The 17,970-nt window shown below is 58.1% G+C and overlaps 3 protein-coding genes and 1 pseudogene across 4 annotated transcripts; 1 reads left to right on the top strand and 3 right to left on the bottom strand.

Moving 5' to 3' along the window:
- Positions 1–438: 438 nt before the first annotated feature.
- Positions 439–2,327, bottom strand: CCDC86 (coiled-coil domain containing 86). The gene is made up of 4 exons (XM_036385106.1): positions 2,116–2,327; positions 1,669–1,798; positions 1,283–1,357; positions 439–802 (listed from the first exon to the last, which is right to left on the bottom strand). Exons 1-4 carry the CDS (start codon positions 2,310–2,312, stop codon positions 683–685), a joined length of 522 nt encoding a protein of 173 aa, XP_036240999.1. The 5' UTR covers positions 2,313–2,327; the 3' UTR covers positions 439–682.
- A 542-nt stretch (positions 2,328–2,869) lies between these two features.
- Positions 2,870–6,053, bottom strand: LOC118687015 (membrane-spanning 4-domains subfamily A member 15-like; annotated as a pseudogene).
- A 4,613-nt stretch (positions 6,054–10,666) lies between these two features.
- LOC118687295 (membrane-spanning 4-domains subfamily A member 12-like) lies at positions 10,667–13,088 on the bottom strand. 2 transcript variants are annotated; one of them, XR_004980315.2, is made up of 7 exons: positions 12,927–13,088; positions 12,598–12,717; positions 12,215–12,271; positions 11,972–12,103; positions 11,518–11,624; positions 11,350–11,433; positions 10,667–11,085 (listed from the first exon to the last, which is right to left on the bottom strand). XR_004980315.2 is itself a non-coding variant. In XM_036384188.2 (7 exons), exons 1-7 carry the CDS (start codon positions 13,014–13,016, stop codon positions 11,065–11,067), a joined length of 618 nt encoding a protein of 205 aa, XP_036240081.1. In that variant the 5' UTR covers positions 13,017–13,084; the 3' UTR covers positions 10,667–11,064. The 2 variants fall into 2 exon arrangements, 1 of the variants encoding a protein (XP_036240081.1); XM_036384188.2 differs by having other exon boundaries at positions 11,518–11,631; positions 12,927–13,084.
- Positions 13,089–16,666: 3,578 nt separating this feature from the next.
- Positions 16,667–17,951, top strand: MRPL16 (mitochondrial ribosomal protein L16). Its single transcript, XM_036384941.2, has 4 exons — positions 16,667–16,748; positions 17,008–17,073; positions 17,178–17,326; positions 17,419–17,951. Exons 1-4 carry the CDS (start codon positions 16,667–16,669, stop codon positions 17,902–17,904), a joined length of 783 nt encoding a protein of 260 aa, XP_036240834.1. The 3' UTR covers positions 17,905–17,951.
- The last annotated feature ends 19 nt before the right edge of the window (positions 17,952–17,970 follow it).

The raw sequence follows: 17,970 nt of genomic DNA, 5'->3' as shown, positions 1-17,970 counted from the left end.
AAATTGCCACCCCAGGATGAAGCTCCAGGGCCCCATATTCCCATCCCAGGGCTTCACACTGATTCCTGCAGTCCCATTTTCCTCCCAGTGTACCCCTTTGTCCCCCCATCCCCTCCATCCCAGCTCAGAGCCACATCCCTCCCCAGGAATGCAGAAAGGGGTGTCCATGGACCAAGAAAAAACAGGAATGTTAAGAAATCCATGTGGATTTCCAACTTCCAACCCCCACCGAATTCCCAGCGTTGCCCCCAACAGGAAGGTGTGTGACACCGTACCCCCTTCCCTGCTGACAGGTTCCATGGCTCATTCCCAATGGGAATTCCGCCTTTGGAGAAAGGGGAACTGCAAAGAATGAGGCCACGGCACGCTCCAATCCTAGGAATGCCTTAGGGAAGGCCCCACCTGGAGCCCTCAGTCCCCAGAGCCACTGGAGGCAAATCTGTCTCAGTTCATTTTTATAAGAACAAGGCAAATTTGGGAAAGCAAAGTTCTGTTCCAGCCTCCGGCACCGGCCACATCCTGATTCCACAGGGACTGTGGGGATCCCACAGCAGGTGCCTGTGGAACGCATCCCCCTCAGCTCTGTCCCGTTGTTTGTCCAACACTGAGGGTCCTGGCAGTGATTCCTGCCTGGTGAGCTGAGGAGAAGCCCCTGGGGAGGAGCAGGATCCCAAATCCTGCCTCATTCCGTGGCTGTGCTGCGCCTCACGGGCGTCTTCTGGAGCAGGGCCAGCGTGTCCCGCTTCTCCACCCGCCTCAGCTGCTTCTTCCTGGCCCTCTTCAGCTTCAGGGGGTTCCGGATCTGGGAAACAGGGAAGGAGAGGAGATTCCATGGAATCACAGGATGCTGGAATTGTTTGGGTGGGAAGGGACCTTAGGGATGATCCAGTTCCCCGCCTGGCCATGGGCAGGGACGCTTCCCAGTGGTTGCAGGTTGCTCCAAGCCCTGTCCCAGAGCACTTCCAGGAATGGAGCAGAGTGTGGGAATGAGGCAGGACGGACATGGAGGGCTCCCAGCCTCCCAGCACCTTCAGGATCTAGGAAGGGATTTATCCCAAAACTAACCCCATCCTCACCCACAGGTGAGGTCTTTGCGACACCCACCCTGAGCTCCCAGGTCTCTTCCCAAAGGAAAAGCCACGATTTCCCCACATGGATCCCCACCAGCGCAGCATTTTCCTCACTCCACCACCCCATTATCCCTGAATTCTGGTGTTCCCCACAGGGGGCTGGAGGTTGTGGGGTGCTCCAGGGCTGTTCCCAGCTGGCACAGGGGACTCACCACTTGGACAATCTCGGCTTTCCGCTCGTTTTCCAGGCGCCGCTTCAGGTTCTCCTCCCGCCGCCGCTTCTTTTCCTGTGGGAGGAGCACCACAGCATTCCCTGAGCATCCCTTCCACTGGGATTAAACCCAAAGCCCAGCCAAGTGTGAAATCTGTCATTCCAGCAGCTTTTCCACCCGGGTGAGGCTGGAATCGACCCAGGGAGTTTATTCCGAGTCAGTGACTTGGGGCATGTGACCGTCAGCGACTGGATTTGGCACCAGGACAGGGAATTCTCCATCCCTTTTCCTGGGCTCTGCCCCAGCTCTGAGGCCCGGGAAGAGGGCAGAGACGTGGGACTGTACTTGGGAAAGACGGGAATTCTCTAGCTCCCAAGCCCTGTTACCTCTTTCTCCCTCTGCTTGGCTTCCTCCAGCTGCCGTGCCAGATCCCGGACCAGCTTCCTCTCCTGCCTCTCCTTCATTTTCCGTGCCCAGGAGCTGCGGAGCGCCTTGTCCTGGATCATGTGGGAGAACCTGCGCGGGCACACGGGAGGTGTTGGATCCCCAAACACCCCAGGATGCAGCCGGGGCCACTCCAGCTCCTCTCCAGAGTTCCATGAAACTCCGCCAAGCGCGGAGCAGCCCACGGCATCCTCAGCATCCCCTCCAAGTCATCCCTGTCACCTCTGGATCCTTCCTAAAACACATGGATACCTCCGGAACCCGCTCACAAGCCTCCCAAACAAACCTGTCCCCCTCAAAACTCCCCCAGCCCTCGTGATCCCCCAAAGAGTCCTTCTGGAGCCCAGAGCCCCCCAATAACTGCCCCTATTCCCTGCCTCCCTTCCTACCTCTTCTTCCCGGGATCCTTCCACACGCGTCCCGACTTGGGCTTGCCCCGCGGGATGGCTACCACCGCCTCCTGCCGCTTCTTGCCACTTTTCCGCCGCCGCCGCCGAGCCGCGGCCGGAGCCGAGGGGGCCCCGCTGGGCCCCTCGGGGGTCGCTCCTGGTCCCGGTCCCGGGGTCCCCCCGTTCTCCCCCTCCATGATCCACGCGGCCCCGCGGCGTCGTGGAGAGATGACGTCAGAGAGGCGATCGCCGCAGGAGCGCGAAGCCAGAGCGCCTCCCCGGCCGCCATTTTTGTATTGGGCAACACCCTCTGCGCACGGCGGCGCCCGCCATGTCTGTGCCGGGCATGGTCGCCATCTTTGTGCCGGGCAGCACCCTCCGCGCACGCTGCGATGGCCGCCATCTTTGTACTGGGTACCGCCGTCTTTGTACTGGGCCGCCATCTTTGTGCCGGGCAGCACCGCCCACCACCGTGGCCGCCGGTACCGGGACCCTCCGAACTCCCACAAACACACCCGGGGCGAGTCCCCCCCGCACCCCGAGTAACCTCCGGAGACACGGGCGGGCCGGGCTGGGGGAGAGGCCTTTATTGGGGACCGAACACGCTGAGGGCATCCCAGGGGGCTCCACGTGCGGGGCTGGGCCGTGGCTACAGCGCCTGGGGAAGCAAACACAGGGAAATCAAGGGAAATCTCCGGGAAGGACACGGGAATTCCCGCACTGGGGCGGCCCTTGGGAGGGAGGAAGAAGTGGATCAGCATTCCCGGGATTTGCAGGATTCCCCCCTCCCTCACCAGCTGGGTGTATGTGTGCTGCCGGACTGTGTCGTAGCCAAACGCCAGAACCGCCACGGCCACGCAGAATTCCAGGAGGGCGAGCAGCACCAGGATGGAATCCAGGCCGTTGCTCAGCATCTGCCAGGAGGAGGAGGACGGGAGTGTGAAAAATGCCTGTTTTGTGATTGGCTTTTAGCAAATATTAAAATGAATGTTATATGTGTTGTGTTAGAAAGTTATGCTGTATTAATTCTTTTAAGTAGTGTGTTAAATATACGTGAAAAACGCCAATCGCTTGTTTTTAGAATTTTAAAAGTTTAATAGTAATAAAATAGTTATAAAAATAGTAATACAATTAGAGTAATAATAATTTGGACGAGTTGAATTAGGACACTATAAGACAATAAAAACAAAGAGTTACGGACGCCCAGGTACCTTTTTGTGGGCAGCACGAGCCCGAAAAAGGACCCCCGTTAACAGAGGATTAACCCTTAAAAACAATAACTTGTTACATATTCATACACCTCACCCATGATGCATAAATTCCATTCAAACACAGGATTCTGTCTGGTCAGTGTCAACTTCTTCCTCTTAATCCTAATGGCATCTTCAGAGCTGAGAGAGGAAGGAAGAAGTTTGTTTCTCCTGATAATAGAGCAATAAATTCTCTTTCTCTGAAATATTTAGGTGTCCTGTGACTGCTATCTCACTGCGAGTCCTTTCTTTAGAAAAAAAAAATATCCCACCTACATAGTTTCTATTTCAACATTTTGTTACAACTTAAAACTATATTTACCACACTACTTAAGAGAATTAATACAGCATTACTTTCCAACACAGCACTTACAACATTAATTTTAATATTTGCGAAAAGCCGATCATAAAATATGCATTTTTCACATATCGTTTTAGGTTACAACATAATGTTAAAATAGAAACTATGCTATGTAAGATACTTTTTTTAAAAGAGAGGAATGAGGTACTCGCACTGAGATAGCAGCCACAGGACACCTAAATCTTTCAGAGAAAGAAAATTTATTGTTCCCTTATCAGAAGAAACGAACTTCTTCCTGCCTCTCTCAGCTCTGAAGATGCCATTAGGATTAAGAGGAAGAAGTTGACACTGACCAGACAGACTCCTGTGTTTGAATGGAATTTATGCATCAAGGATGAGGTGTATGAATATGCAACAGGCTCTTGCTTTTAAGGGTTAATCCTCTGTTAACATGTGTTCTTTTTCGGGCTTATTTTGCCCAGAAAAAGGTACCCGGGCTGTCCAGAACTCTTTGTTTTTATTGTCTCGTACTGTCCTAATTCCTAATTGTCCAAATTATTATTACTCTAATTATATTACTATTTTTATAACCATTTTATTACTATTAAACCTTTAAAATTCTAAAAGCAAGCGACTGGCATTTTTCACAGGAATATCCCAGGATCCACCACCCAGAACAGGACGGGACCCTTGAGCACCCCACCCAGACTGGGATTCCCCCACAATCCCAGCTGTCCTACCTTGCTCTCCATGTGGAAGCACCATTGCGGGCGGGCCTGGTAGGGCTCGGGTTTCCCGCAGCCGGGTGTGATCTGGGTGATGGCCGTGCCGTGGATCCCGGTGGCCACCAGCGTGCCCAGGACAATGCCCACGCTGAGCACACAGCAGGCCTTGACCTGCGGGAAGCACCCGGTGACACACACCCCGGGAAGGGCTCCTTCCCACAGGGATTATCCAACTGGGATCAGAGATCTCCTGGAGAAGCCACCCAGTTCTGTCCCACTCATCCCACAGTGATTCCAAAGCCATCAGGGCTTCCTGGACTTTTCATTCCCCTCATCCCACAGTGATTCCAAAGACCATGAGGGTATCCTTGGACCTTTCATCCCCCTCCTCCCACAGCAATTCCAAAGACCATGAGGGTCTCCTTGGACCTTTTATCCCTGGAATCCCATAGTGATTCCAAAGCCATGAGGGTCTCATTGAACCTTTTATCCCCCTCATCCCACAGTGATTCCAAAGCCATGAGGGTCTCCTTGGACCTTTTATCCCCCTCATCCCACAGTGATTCCAAAGCCATGAGGGTCTCCTTGGACCTTTTATCCCCCTCATCCCACAGTGATTCCAAAGCCATGAGGGTCTCCTTGGACCTTTTATCCCCCTCATCCCACAGTGATTCCAAAGCCATGAGGGTCTCCTTGGACCTTTTATCCCCCTCATCCCACAGTGATTCCAAAGCCATGAGGGTCTCCTCGAACCTTTCATCCCCCTCATCCCACAGTGACCCCAATCCCCATCCTGTGCTCCGTGTGGGCGAGCTGGGCACTTTCCAAGGGGGAGACTGGCCTGTGGATCCCATGGGATGAATCCAGGCTGTAGAGGGGTCCTGGCAGCTGCTGGAAGGGACATAAGGAAGAGGGGGACACCTTGTCCCTCCTAGCCTGGATCTTACCAGCACAGGGCTGTCTCTCCTTTCACTTTCCACCAACAACGAGCCTGAGACCAGGAGCTACTTGGAAAACAGTGGGAATTGGTGTCAGCAGCAAGGCACCCTTCCCTGGCACCCTTCCTGGTGGGAACTGGGGTTCAGGGATGCACAAACACCCCAGAATGTGGGGGGAAATGGTTATTGGATATTGTCACCAGGATTCCCTGAGATTCCCATGTCCTCGTCCCAACTTACCAGGATCCCCAGCCAGAAGAGGATCCCGCTGGCCACAGGGAGGGAAGGGTTCCTGTGCTCCGACAGTGTCAGGATGATCCCGAAGCAGATGTGGACAATTCCAGTGAAGATGTGGATGGTCTGGGGAAGGATGAGGGAGAGGGTTCCCGATCCCGTTACTGTGAGGCACATCCCAGCCCAATCCCACATCACAGTGCTGGGAAGGGACTGGGAGAGGCACCTGTCCCAACATCCCCTCCATCCAGCCAGGGAGAACATCCAGCAGGACGATCCCTGAGGATCCCCAATCCTGCTGGGCCCCTGGAAGGCCGTGTCTCACCCCCAACACCTTGGGATGAGCCCTGCGGAAGCCTTGTGTTTGGAACGAGGTCCTGGCAGGTGCCGGGGAGCCTGAGGCCAGCTGGGCCGCCCGGGGATCCGTGGCCGGGATCACCTCCGTGATGATCCTCACGCTGCCCGCGTCCGTCACCGTAGTGGCTGCCATGGCCCGGGAACCAGCCCAGGGGGCTGAAGAAATTCCCAGGTACCTTCCTCCTCCTCCTCCTCACCGTGATCCCTTTGCAGCCCAAAATCCCCGGGAGGTGCTGGCCAGGCAGGCACACGCTCCCGCTGCCCTTTGCTCCCTGCAGGCAGCTCGCTCATGAATTCTCGTCAGGGCCCTCTTGCTCAACGAGGCGGCTTTGCCAGCGGAGGCTCCCAAAATCCTGCACGGAAAGAGGGAGGGAGGGACAGGGAAGGGCTGGATGCTTTTCCCTCACGATGTACCAAGACCCCCTTTCCATCCCAAATTGTGGATGTTTTGCTTGGGAATCGCTCCTGCAATTAGCTTGGTACCTAGTGAGGTGTTCATAACATAACCTGCCCACTTCCCAGGAAAACTCGCATTGAGACAGGGAACTTTATAAATCCTGCTATAAAGGAAGTTCCTTTATTGCCATTTTTGGGGATTCTCCCTCCTCCATCCCTGTGGGTTTGTCTCCAGTGAGGACACGCAGGAGGGATTCAGGGATCTCTGGCCATCTCCACTGGGAGTCAGAGGGAAAGGAGATGCTGTTATTTATGATGGGAAATGGGAGCTCAGGCTGGGAACGGAGCCACCACACACGGCGAGGGGATCCCGGGGGATTCAGAGGCCCCTTCCTGCCTCCATCCCTCCCTCCTCCCAGAAAACAGCCATGTCCTTTTCTCCAGGAGCATTCAGATACACCATGCCGACCTGGAGGACCCCCCCCCCCGGATGTCCGATGTGTGCAGGGTAGGGATTTCTTGGTGGAGCCGGAATTTTTAGGTCCAGGATTCTGGCACCACCCCATCACCTCACTCTCTGCCTGGGAAAGGACAGGACCTCCAGCTGACGATTTCAGGAGCAGGTGGAGCAACTTCTGGAAGTTTTTTCCTTCTCTCTGGCTCTAGAGGGAGCTGAGAGGCCGCGTTTGGAAGCACTGTGCTTCCAAAGCCCAGGAGCGGCTTCCAGCCCTGGGGCCGGCTTGAACAACCTGGGCTAGTGGGAGATGTCCCTGCCCATGGCAGGGGGGTGGAACTGGATGATCCTTGAGATTCCGTCCATCCCAAACCATTCCAGGATTCCGTGCCCTCCCCATGCTCCCACACACCAGGGAACGGGACACCCCCTCCAAACCGGCCCAAATCACATCCCAAAAAAGAGCTGGAAGAACAGACCTGGAGAGCAAAGAGCAGCAGCTCACGCCTCCATCCCAGCTCCAATGGCATTCCTCCATCCCACCCATGACCTTCCTCCATTCTGCATCCCTGATGGAAGCGTGCACTTGGCCTTGTAAAGGGCTGCATCTGGCAGCACGGCTTTCCAGGAAAAACATGGACGTGGATGAGATTCAGCCTCTTCATCACATTCCTGATGCCTCAGAGCCTTTAATTCCTGCTGGTGCCTCATCCCTCTCAACACTCCAATCCTAACAATCCCAGGGATCTCGTTCCAGCCGCAGGAAGGAACACTTGAGCCCCCGTGGAAATTCTGGGATCCCCTCTTTAGCCTTTAGGCAGCCAGGGTATCCTCCACCATTATCCACGGCTCACATTCCCAGCCAAAACCACCCTACACGGTGGATTTCCTCCCAAATCCGCCTTTCCAGATTCCTACAGCATTCCTCAAGTTCCAGCCTTGCAGCCAGTAACAGCCATGACTGCCCTCAGCCCCCCAAACCCCACTTTCCAAGTGGGTGATCCATGGAAAAAGCGCTTTCCCCTTCCTAAATAAGCCCAGGGCCAGCTGGGGATGGCAGGAGCCCAAGGTAGGATGTCAGGATTTGTTTTGGAAGCGGATTCCAGAGGAGGTGAAGCTTTGAAGCACATGCAGGGGAGCAGCAGGGCCGGGTGGTGGAGCTTTCCAACCTTTTCTTTATAGGAATTTTTGGCTTTGTAGACATATAAAACACATTCCTTGGATTTTAATGTTCATTTTCTATTTTCTAGGACAAGTTTTGGATGGGGGAAGCCTGACTGGATGCTCAGGGGGGATCAACTAGACCCTCCCAAATTCCCTCCCACCAGCACAGGACAAAATTTATGAGCCTGGTGGAACCAAAATTCTTTTTCCAACCCCAAAATCCCTGAGTTTTTTTCCAAAGAAAATAGATTACGATGGAGAAAAGCTCTCCAAAGAAACTTGCTGCTTCCTGGGACTAACTTTATATCCCCATAAAAATACCAAAAGTCAACATTTTGCTTTGCTTCCAGGTGTTTCTGCTTCCCACAGGGCTCTTTCCATACTGATTCCAGAAGGAAAGTAATGTTTTCTGGGAAAGGTTTCAGGGTTTTTGGCTTTAAACATCCCCCCTGTCCATCCTGGATAAGGGAATCTGGAACAGGGAGCAGGCAGGAGGTTGGGGGGCATTGCTGCCTGCTGGAGTGATCCATACCTGACATTTGGGACACGGTGACATCGCTCCCAAACCCTGTCCCAGATGTGTCCATCAACCCCCACACGTGACGTTCCAGCCTTTGATCCACTCATTCCCAGAAAAACTCCTGAGGCTGCAGAAAAGTTCCAGAAAACTTCTCCAAGGCTTCACCAGCATCCACTTCCACTGGCAGTCCTGGAATGGGACCTTAAACGCTTCCAGGGATGGGGCAGCCACAGCTTCCCTGGGAAATACATTCCACCACCTTCACACCTCACAGGGAGGAATTTCTTCCCAATATCTCATCTAAACCCACCCCCTGGCAGTGGGAAGTCATCCCTTGTGCTGGCACTCCAGGCTCTTCTAAAGTACCTCTCCAGCTCTCTTGGGGCACCTTTAAGTGCTGGGAGATTTGCCAAGGTCTCCCTGGATCCTTCTCTTCCCAAGGGGAAGAGCCTTTGGGACACCTCAGTGCATCTCACAGTTCCCCCCTTTCCAGCTCCTCCAAGGGTTTTGATTTTCCTTAGGGATCACCACCAGCAGGGACACAAAACTCTGTGGTCCCTGCCACCTTCTATTCCCAGCTCCTGGAAGTCTCCACTCCCCCTGGATCTGCAAATTCCCACCTACAAATAAAAATATATTTAAAACCCCCACATTCCCACAGAGCCTTAAACGCTTATTCCAACATTTTCAGGGAAAGCCACATCTAAACACTGGGATACTCCAGGAAAACAGACCCTGCTGCCAGTGGAAGAGGAGGAAGCCTCCTTCCCAGGAAACCACCACAGAGCTCGGCTGGGGGGTGGAATGGCTCCGTGCTGGTCCCCATGGAGCCAGGAGAGGTCGGGATGCTCCGGAGCCGCAGGTGAGGAGCCGGGGCTGTAATGGGCTGTGGCCATGGGCTGAGCAGAGGCAGCCTGTTCATCCTGCTCCCCAAATCCCTGGGGCTTTTCCTACTGATCAGGCTCATTATTTTTTCAGAGCCGGGAACAGAAATAACTGACAGGGAGTGAATAATCCATGAGGCTTTGGCTGAGCAGCCGGAGCATTGTCAGAGAGCGTGGAAAGGAGAAAGAAAACACTGAAGTCACCCCAAAACCTCAGGGAATGTTCAAGGAGGAGGTCACTGATCCCACTCTGGCACTGGAGGGGAAATTTGGGATGGATCCTGTGCCCAGAAAGGATCCTCCCCCAGAGCACTGGGAACTCACCAGGATGTTCCCATCCCTTGGAAAATCAGCACTGGGGTCTCTTTCCTCACCTCCATCCCACCTTTCCCTTCCATGGACTTGGGATGCTCCTTAAATACCTCGATGCTGCTGGATGCTCATCCCCACCTCATTAAACCCACCAGCATTCCTACAAATGCAGGACAATCAAGGGTGGAGCCGTAAATGAGCTTGTCAGGAGCTGACAAACCTGCTCCTGTTCAAAATGATCCCAGAACCCTTTTCCTTCCCTGAAAATAAAGAATTTTTTAGGAACTGCCACATGGATAAGGTTCGGGACTGCCCCTCAGCCCCATTCCCGCCTCCCAGGATGGTGGGAACAGGGAGCACATGACACCGGTGTCCCCGCGTCACCTCCCGGAGCAGCTCCATCCCTGGGGCAGCTTCCCGGGTGGCGGCGGCAGGACCGGGATGCGCTGTGCTGGAGTCACCGGCGCCGCCGCCGGCTGCTCCAGCCACGCTAAATATAGCGGGACCGTGCTGGAATGGGGGGGTGAGGGGGGTTGGGGAGCAGAATTCCCCCCGGGAGACAAGGTACCCTGGTTTGGAGGGTGGAATTCCAGCAGGAGAGGGGATTAGAGGGGCAGAATTCCCCTCAGGTGAGCAGGAATTGAGGGATGTATGGGGACAGAATTCCTTCAGAATCAGGTACCAGGTTTAGAAGGATGGAATTCCCTCTGGAGAGGGGTTTTGAGGGGCAGAATTCCCTCTCGAGAAGGGTCTTGAGGGGCAGAATTCCCTCTGGAAAGGAGACACCAGGAGTTCAGAGGAGCAAAACTCCCTTGGGAGCAGATGCCAGGGGTTTAGGGGAGCAGAATTTCCCTCAAGGAAAGCAAGTAGGAGTTCAGGGGGAGGGCAGAATTCCCTCAGGAGAGAGCAAGTATCCCTAGATCAGGCAGGATGAGCCTCTTTCCTGAGGGGCAGCAGCTCTGTGAGGGGGAAGGGTAGCTTCCACGCTGAAAATTCCCAAATTCAGGAGACACAAGCCCGGAGAGAGCATTTATTCCCAAGAGAAGATGAAGCCAACAGGGGACGAGCCGAGGTAGATGCTCCAGTGACCCACCCGGCTCCCGGCACACATCAGGGTCACTCCAAACCACCAGGAATTCCTGAACCCCCACACGAGTGAACCCCAGCATCCCACCAGGGATTTACAGGCAGGAATTGCCCAAGATTTCCCCCCTGGAGAAGCCCCTTCCCACAGCAGCCAGCAAGTGGAGCCCCTCAGGCCAGGCCCAGGGGCAGAGGGGCAGGGAATTTGGGGGTGTCCCTGGCTTTTGGGGGGGACCAGCACTTCCCAGCCAGCAGCACAGTGGGAGGAGGATGCTGTAGCCCTGGGATTTAGGAGCGATGGAGGCAGGATCCCATTCCAACATCCTCCATGTCAGACTTCAGGAGCAGCCAGCTGCAAAGAGACCAGCAGGTGTTTTGGGAAGGGGACAGGATTTGGGGGGACCCTCCCCTCCCCAGCACCCACCACCCATGGGGGTTTGGGATCTCCTCCCGATTCCCAGAGCAGAGGGATGGATGCTCCAGGAGGCTCCCTGGGGATTGGGGTGGTATGTTTTCCCAGGGAAGGGACAGTGATGGCAGCAGGATAGGGGACTGGCATCCCAGGAGCCATCCCAATGCTGATTCCACCCCTTATCCAGGCTATTCCCTGGATCACCTCGCTGTAGCTGGGAGGCTGAGGCAGCTCCGCCGGTGGCACGGCCAGATCCACACGGGTGGCACTGGGGACGATCAGCATGGCCTGGAAAACACCAGGATTATGGGAGATGCTGGGATCATGGGATGCAGCTTTTAGGGACCCATCCCTGGCACCCCCTCATCTTACCTCGTTGGAGCTGAGGCGGGTGGCCCGGCACCAGAAGTTGGCGGTGGCCACGGCGATGCAGAATTCCAGGATGGTGAAGATGAGCAGCACGATGGAAATCCCATTCCCTGCGAGCTCCAGGATGGGGAAAACCCCATCAGTCCCCCACCCCAGCAGCGCCCAGGAGGATGAATCCCACACAGGGCAGCATTCTGTGGCTCCCCTTTCCCCTCCCTCGGCATTCCCAGCTCCAAGGTCTCGCTCCAAGCCCTCCATGCCGCCGTTTTTACGGCTCATGGATGCTTCCAGGGGGTGACTCATCTCCCGAGGTACCAACTGAAAATAGGTCGCGCCAGCAGAGGAGAAACCGCCATCCCAACAGGGATTTGGGAAAGGACACCACACCCCTGGAGGGCCGGAGAAAAGGCCCCAGGGGAATTCCCAGGGGCAGGAATTCCGGCCAGTGGGATTTTACCAGGACGAGATAGCTGTAGTAGTTGAAGCTGGAGCGGTAGAGCCCGTTGAGGTTGAGGTCCACAATGAAGGCCACGATTCCCAGGAGGGCAAAGATGGCACTGATGACGTTCATGGTCTGGCTGCCCTTCACCTGTGGGCACCCAGGGGGTTTTGAGGGGGGTGGCAGAGCCCCCTAAAACCCCAGAGGGACACCCCACCCACCCCACGGCATCATTCTCAGTGTGCTCCCAGGAAAACTCACTGCGCATTCCGTGGGGCTCTTCTCGGCGCCGATGGAGAGGCACCCGGAGATGATGAACTGCAGCAAGAGAGACGGGGCTCAGCTGGCACTGAGGGCACCCCAGGCACCCCAAACCTGCCCAGAGGTGGCACTAACGGGGCGCAGGGGACACAGTGACACCCCTGCCCTTGTTCTCAAGCTGCCGAGGCCTCAGGAGCCGCAGGTGCATCATTCCTGGTGGGCATCCCTTCCAATGGGTGTCCCACCTGCTGGCATCCCCCCCAGCAGGATTCCCTTCCCTGTGGGCATTGTTCCCTGGCAAGACCCCCTTCCCGGTGGGCATCCCACCCCCCCCAGGCATTCTTTTCCCGGTGGGAATCCCTTCCCAGCCCCCTGGCACGCACCGACACGCCGCCCAGGAAAGGGATCTCTCCGATGACGAAGACAGAGGTGTAGACATTGGTGAGCGTGGTCAGGACGATCCCGAAGCCGATGTGCAGGAATCCCGTCATAATCTGGATGGTCTGGAAGAGCGGGATGAGTTGGAATGGGGTCAACTCAAGCCCCCCCCCGCCCACAGAGCCACCCTGGGGTTGGGGGATGCCTTAATCCCAGGGCCTCTCCAGAGGCACAGCACCCCCCGAGGGAACTGCAGGAATCCCCCGGGAAGGGGCTGAGGGGGCATTTTCCAAGCGTTTCTCCCCACGAACTCCCTCCAACCCCCCAGACTCACCCCCATGACGCGGTTCTTGCCCTTGGGCAGGGTCTCCGCCGTGTACATGACGGCGCGGCTGCCCAGCCGGAGGCTCCCCATGCCCTGCATGAGGAGAGCGGGGGGCACCGGGACCCCCCGGAGCAGCCCCGGTCCCCACCGGGGCCGCCCCCACCCCACCCCGCCACAGCCCGCGCCCATTGGCTGAGCACCGTGACGTCAGCGGCTGAGGCTTTCATCCCCCCCGGGGCACCGCCCAGCCCACGGGGGGACACAGGGGAACGGAGGGGACAGCCCCCCAAAACCCGGGGAGGGGCGGGAAGTGGGGCTGCGTGGGGTGGGAAGTTGCTCCGTGGGGTCCCCTAGCTCCGTGGGCAATTGCCAGTGTTGCCCCCCCGTTCCGGGCAGGGCTCCAGGACACCGTGTTCCCCCCGCCGGGAAGAGCTGCTCATCCCAAACCCTCACTCAAGGGAGTCAAGGAAATCGGGGTGCCAACCCTGCCCTGAAAGCCCCCACTCCCCAAGCTGCGTGCGCCCCCCTCATTCCCGCTCCTTCCAGCTCCACGCTGGGTTTACAGGAGCGCAGAAAAGGAAGGAAAAAAAATAGAGTAAGGAAAAAAAAAAGAAAATGAGAAAAAAAAAGAAAATGAGAAAAAAAAAAATCAAAACCACCCCGCAGCGAATTCCTGGAAGAAAAATCCATCAAGGGCCATTAGGCTCCTGCGGCTCCTCCCCGCAGAGCGGGGGCACGGGCGGGGGCAGGGGCGGCACCAGGACGGAGCTGGGCACTGCCCAGGCGTGATTTCCCCTGCATCTCCTTCCCCAGGAAGGGGTGGACCTGAATATCCCGGACCCCTGCTGCAGGAGGGGAGGAGTAGAGGGGGTCCCCCACACTTTCCTCCCAAACTGTCTTCATTCCCCATTTTTAGGGCGTCCAGCCCCGAGGAGAAGGAGCCAAGAGCTCCAGGCAGAAGATTAAACCTGAAATCAGGGAATAATGAACACCCTGGGAATGAGAGGGACACACGATACCGCCCTGTACCCCAAAATTCATGGAGGACACCCCTGTATCCCATCCTGATCCCGACAACACTACACCCCCCTGCCAGGAATCCCTCATGGAGAGATCCCATCATGGGGGCCACAGGGAGGCTCAGAGCTGCAGATCCCGAGAGGAATCTGGGGCTCTGGGAGGGATCCCCATTTCCCTGGAGCAGGAACATTCCATAGGGAGGGAGAAGGGCCTGCTGCCACAGCCAGGAGCCCTCTGGCCAAGTGCAGGATGTTCCTGTGCTGGATGCTGTGGGAAGAAGCAGAATTGGGGCTGGGGGTGTCACCCAACTCAGAGCAGGTGACAGAAAATCCATGGGGCTGACAGGGTCCCCTCACTGCCACCCTACACCCATCAGGGACACACGGTGTCCCCATTCCTCACCTGCAGGGTGGTCCCCATCCCTGTCACCTCTGGGTGGTGTCACCATCCCTGTCCCATCCCTGCCAGCGTGGGTCACCCCACAGCCACACCCCAGGACAGCAGCCAGCACCGAGAGCCACATGTGGCCACTAGTGACAGAGACTGGCACGATGAGCACACACAGGGCTGTGACAGGGATTTGGGGAGCCCCATGGTCCTTCTCCCCAGGGAGGGCAGCCAGGTGCCCCAAACACCCCCTCACCCAGAGCATCCCGTGCAGGGCTGGGGCTGCAAGGAACAGCACAAAGGACATTCCCCTAGGAGCCTCCTTGGGGATAGGGAAACCAGAGAGAGCCAGCCCAAGTAATGGCTTTAACAGCTGGGAGGAGGGTGCTGGCCACAGGGGAAGCTGGGTGGGGCAGGCCTGTCCCTTGCACCCACCTGGGGCTTGTTTCCAGAGTCTCCCAGGGATTTGATCCTGAACACTCTTCCCCCCTTGCCCAGCAGGAAGCTCTGTGAGGAGAGCAAGCCCTGCTCAGCAGCAACCAAAGCACCCATGTGTGATCCACAGGATTCCTATCCTGAATCTAAAGCCAACTATTGGGAAGGAAGGAACCCTCTTGTCACAGTGAGATGGCCCCACAGAGTATCACCACACAATATCAGAAAGCTTCAACTCACACAAAGCAACACCTCACCACCTCAGAAGGCCGCAAGCATCTGCCCTCCCTGTTTGTTAGCCCAGCCTTTTATCCCCTCCTGTTGATGCCCTGCACCTGTGTGCCCTCTGCTCCCTTTGGGGGTTGCTCAGTGTCCCTGGGCACTCCCTGGCTCATTGCTGTCAGTGCTGCTCACAGCTGAGCCCATTGGGGATGAGGCTGGGCCAGCCCCACTCCTAGTTACCACAACTGTGTGCCTACACCCCATCCCAGCCCAAACTCGGTGCTGTGGGGAAATGCCGATTTATTTAAAACACAGCATCCTCAGAAGCATCTGAGCAGCCAGCAGGGGCCTCATCCTGCTTGTAGGAGCCCCCCGGAGGTGGGGGAACTCCAGCTCCCGTTGCTTCTGGAGGATCTTCTGACTCGGAGCGGCTCGGCCGCCCTGCAGCGCTGCGGGAGCTGTGGGTCGGGCTCCAGGGGCTCCGGGACGCTTCCTGCTGTGCCGCCCGCCGCTGGGAGTTCCTCACGGGAGCAGGCCGCGCTCCCAGCTTCACTTCCAGGCTCTTCTTGGCCACGTGCATCCTCAGGGCCGAGCGGGCCCCGCTGATATCCGCGGAGCCGGCGGAGCTGCAGGACCTGTCCGAGGCCTCCTCCGCGTCCGGGCAGCTCCCGCCGGGGCTCTCGGAGCCGGGCAGGCTCTCGGAGGAAGGGGATGACGCTTCCCCCTGCCCCAGCCGCTCCTGGGATCGCCGCACTGCCAGGGGCTGGGCTCTCAGCTTCACTTCCAGGCTCTTCCTGGCCACGTGCATCCTCAGGGACGAGCGGCTTTTCCTCATGCCTGCGGCTGTGAGGGAGCAGTGAGATCTGTCCATGGCGCCTTCTCCAGCCGGGGTCCGGCAGCTCTCGCCGAGGCTCCGGGAAGGATGGAGGCTCCCGGAGGAGCAGCAGGGCAGGTGGCCTTGCTCCAGCAGCTGCTCCAGATCCTCCCACGACAGCTGCCACATCTCTGAGTCCCGCGGGAAGGACACCTCGGGCCACAGCGGCGTCACCAGGTCCTGCAGCTCCCGCGCCGCTGTCACACAAGGGGGTGCAGCAGGGGCCGCAGCCGCAGGGGATGTACAGGGGGCTGTCGGGGGCAGCCGGGCCCTGGGGAGGGGCCCGGATCCCGAGGCGCTTCCGCACCTTCCAAATGCGGGTGGCCAGCAGGATGGCCGTACTGGCCACCAGGAGGACGAGCGAGGGGAGCAGGAAACTCATGGCATCATCCGTGTCCCATCGTGGCCGCACTGGGAGCCAGGGGTGGTGGCACGTGTCCTGTAGAGACAGCGTGCTGATGTCACAGTGCTGCGGGTGGGACACCTGTGTGACATCACAGCCCCGCCTCGCCCCGGCGCTCACCCCTTTTGTGACGTCACGGCCGCAGATTGCCCATCCCGAATCCAAACCCAGCGCTGTGCCAGCTGCTGGGAAGAATATGAAACCTATCCCTATAAACCAGCACACCAGCCCAGCACAAAGGCTGGGAGCACATCCAGGCCACTTCCAGCACCTCCCTCGGGACCCTCGGGGGTGACCCCCGCCCGGTACGGGGCTGGGAACGGGATGCGCCGTGTTTCCATGCGGAACTAATGTCCCCACCGCGTTTCCCGGCCGGACCGCGGGCGGGGCGTGTTTGAGAACGGACCAATGGCGGCGCCCTTGCGGCACTTCCGGCGTGTCCCGGCGATGTGGCGATGGCGGCTCCCGGGGCTGCTGCGGGCCGGGGGAGGTCAGGGGGGCTTGGCCGCGCTCCGAGGGGCCGCCCGTGCCTTCCAGGGGGTTCAGACGGCCGGGGGGACCTTCTCGGGCGCCTGAGGCTGGCTGGGAGGGCTCGGGCGGGCCGTGGAAGGACTGACACGGGGGAGGTACCGAGGGCTTGGTGGGACTCCCGGCTGGGCTGTGGTGGCTTGAGAGCGGGAAGGGGAGGCCCCGCGGGGTCCCTCCTCCTCTCCCGGCCCTGCCCTAGACCCCCCCGCTCTGTCCCGCAGGTCCCGGCGGCGTCGCGGTTCCCTGGGCGGGGCTGAAGAAGTGGACGCTGCCCCCGGATTACAGCGGTGAGGAGGATGGACGGCGGGAGATCCCCGCAAGGGGAGGCGGGGGCACTGCCCGGTGTGTTCCCGGAGATCCCGGGGATGCTGATCCTGGTGTTCCCCGGCAGGGATCACCATCCCTGAGAAGCCGAAGCTGAAGTTCATGGACAAGGTGCCGGCGGTTCCCAAGGTCCGGCGGGAGCCGCGGCGGCTCCGTGACATCCGCGGCCCGTCCCAGGTGGCCACCGACTTCACTCAGGGGCAGTACGGGATCCTGGTGAGCGGGAACAGGCTCGGAACGGATCGGGGGGAGTGTTCCAGAGGCCGGGATTGCGTGTCCCTGAGCTGTCCCACCGTCTGCCCCCACAGGCTTTGGGCGGGGGGTACCTGCACTGGGGCCACTTCGAGATGATCCGCCTGACCATCGGGCGCAGCATCGATCCCAAATCCATGTTCGCCGTGTGGCGAGTGCCCGCCCCCTACAAGTCGGTGACGAGGAAAAGCCTGGGGCACCGGATGGGCGGCGGGAAGGGCCCTATCGACCGCTACGTGACGGCGGTGAAGAGCGGCAGGCTGGTGGTGGAGGTGGGCGGGCGCTGCGAGTTCGGGGAGGTGCGGCCCTTCCTCGACCGCGTGGCCCAGAAATTGCCCTTCCCGGCGGTGGCCGTCAGCCGGGAGAGCCTCCAGGAGATGCGGCGGGAGGAGGAGCAGAGGAGGCTGGACAACCAAAACCCCTGGACTTTCGAGCGTGTGGTGACCTCCAATATGTTGGGGATGAGGAAGTACCTGAGCCCCTACGACCTGCGGCTCAAGGGACGCTACTGGGGCAAGTTTTTCCTGAAGCACAGGGTGTGAGGAGCGGCTGGATGGGATTCCTTTTGGGATTAAACTTTACCACAAGAGCCTAGAGTGGGTTTTGGA

This window comes from Molothrus ater, chromosome 6, assembly GCF_012460135.2.
Source record: "Molothrus ater isolate BHLD 08-10-18 breed brown headed cowbird chromosome 6, BPBGC_Mater_1.1, whole genome shotgun sequence".
In the NCBI taxonomy this organism is placed as follows: domain Eukaryota; kingdom Metazoa; phylum Chordata; class Aves; order Passeriformes; family Icteridae; genus Molothrus; species Molothrus ater.
Note: the sequence above shows the minus strand (reverse complement) of the source record. Positions and strands in the feature narration are given on the sequence as shown.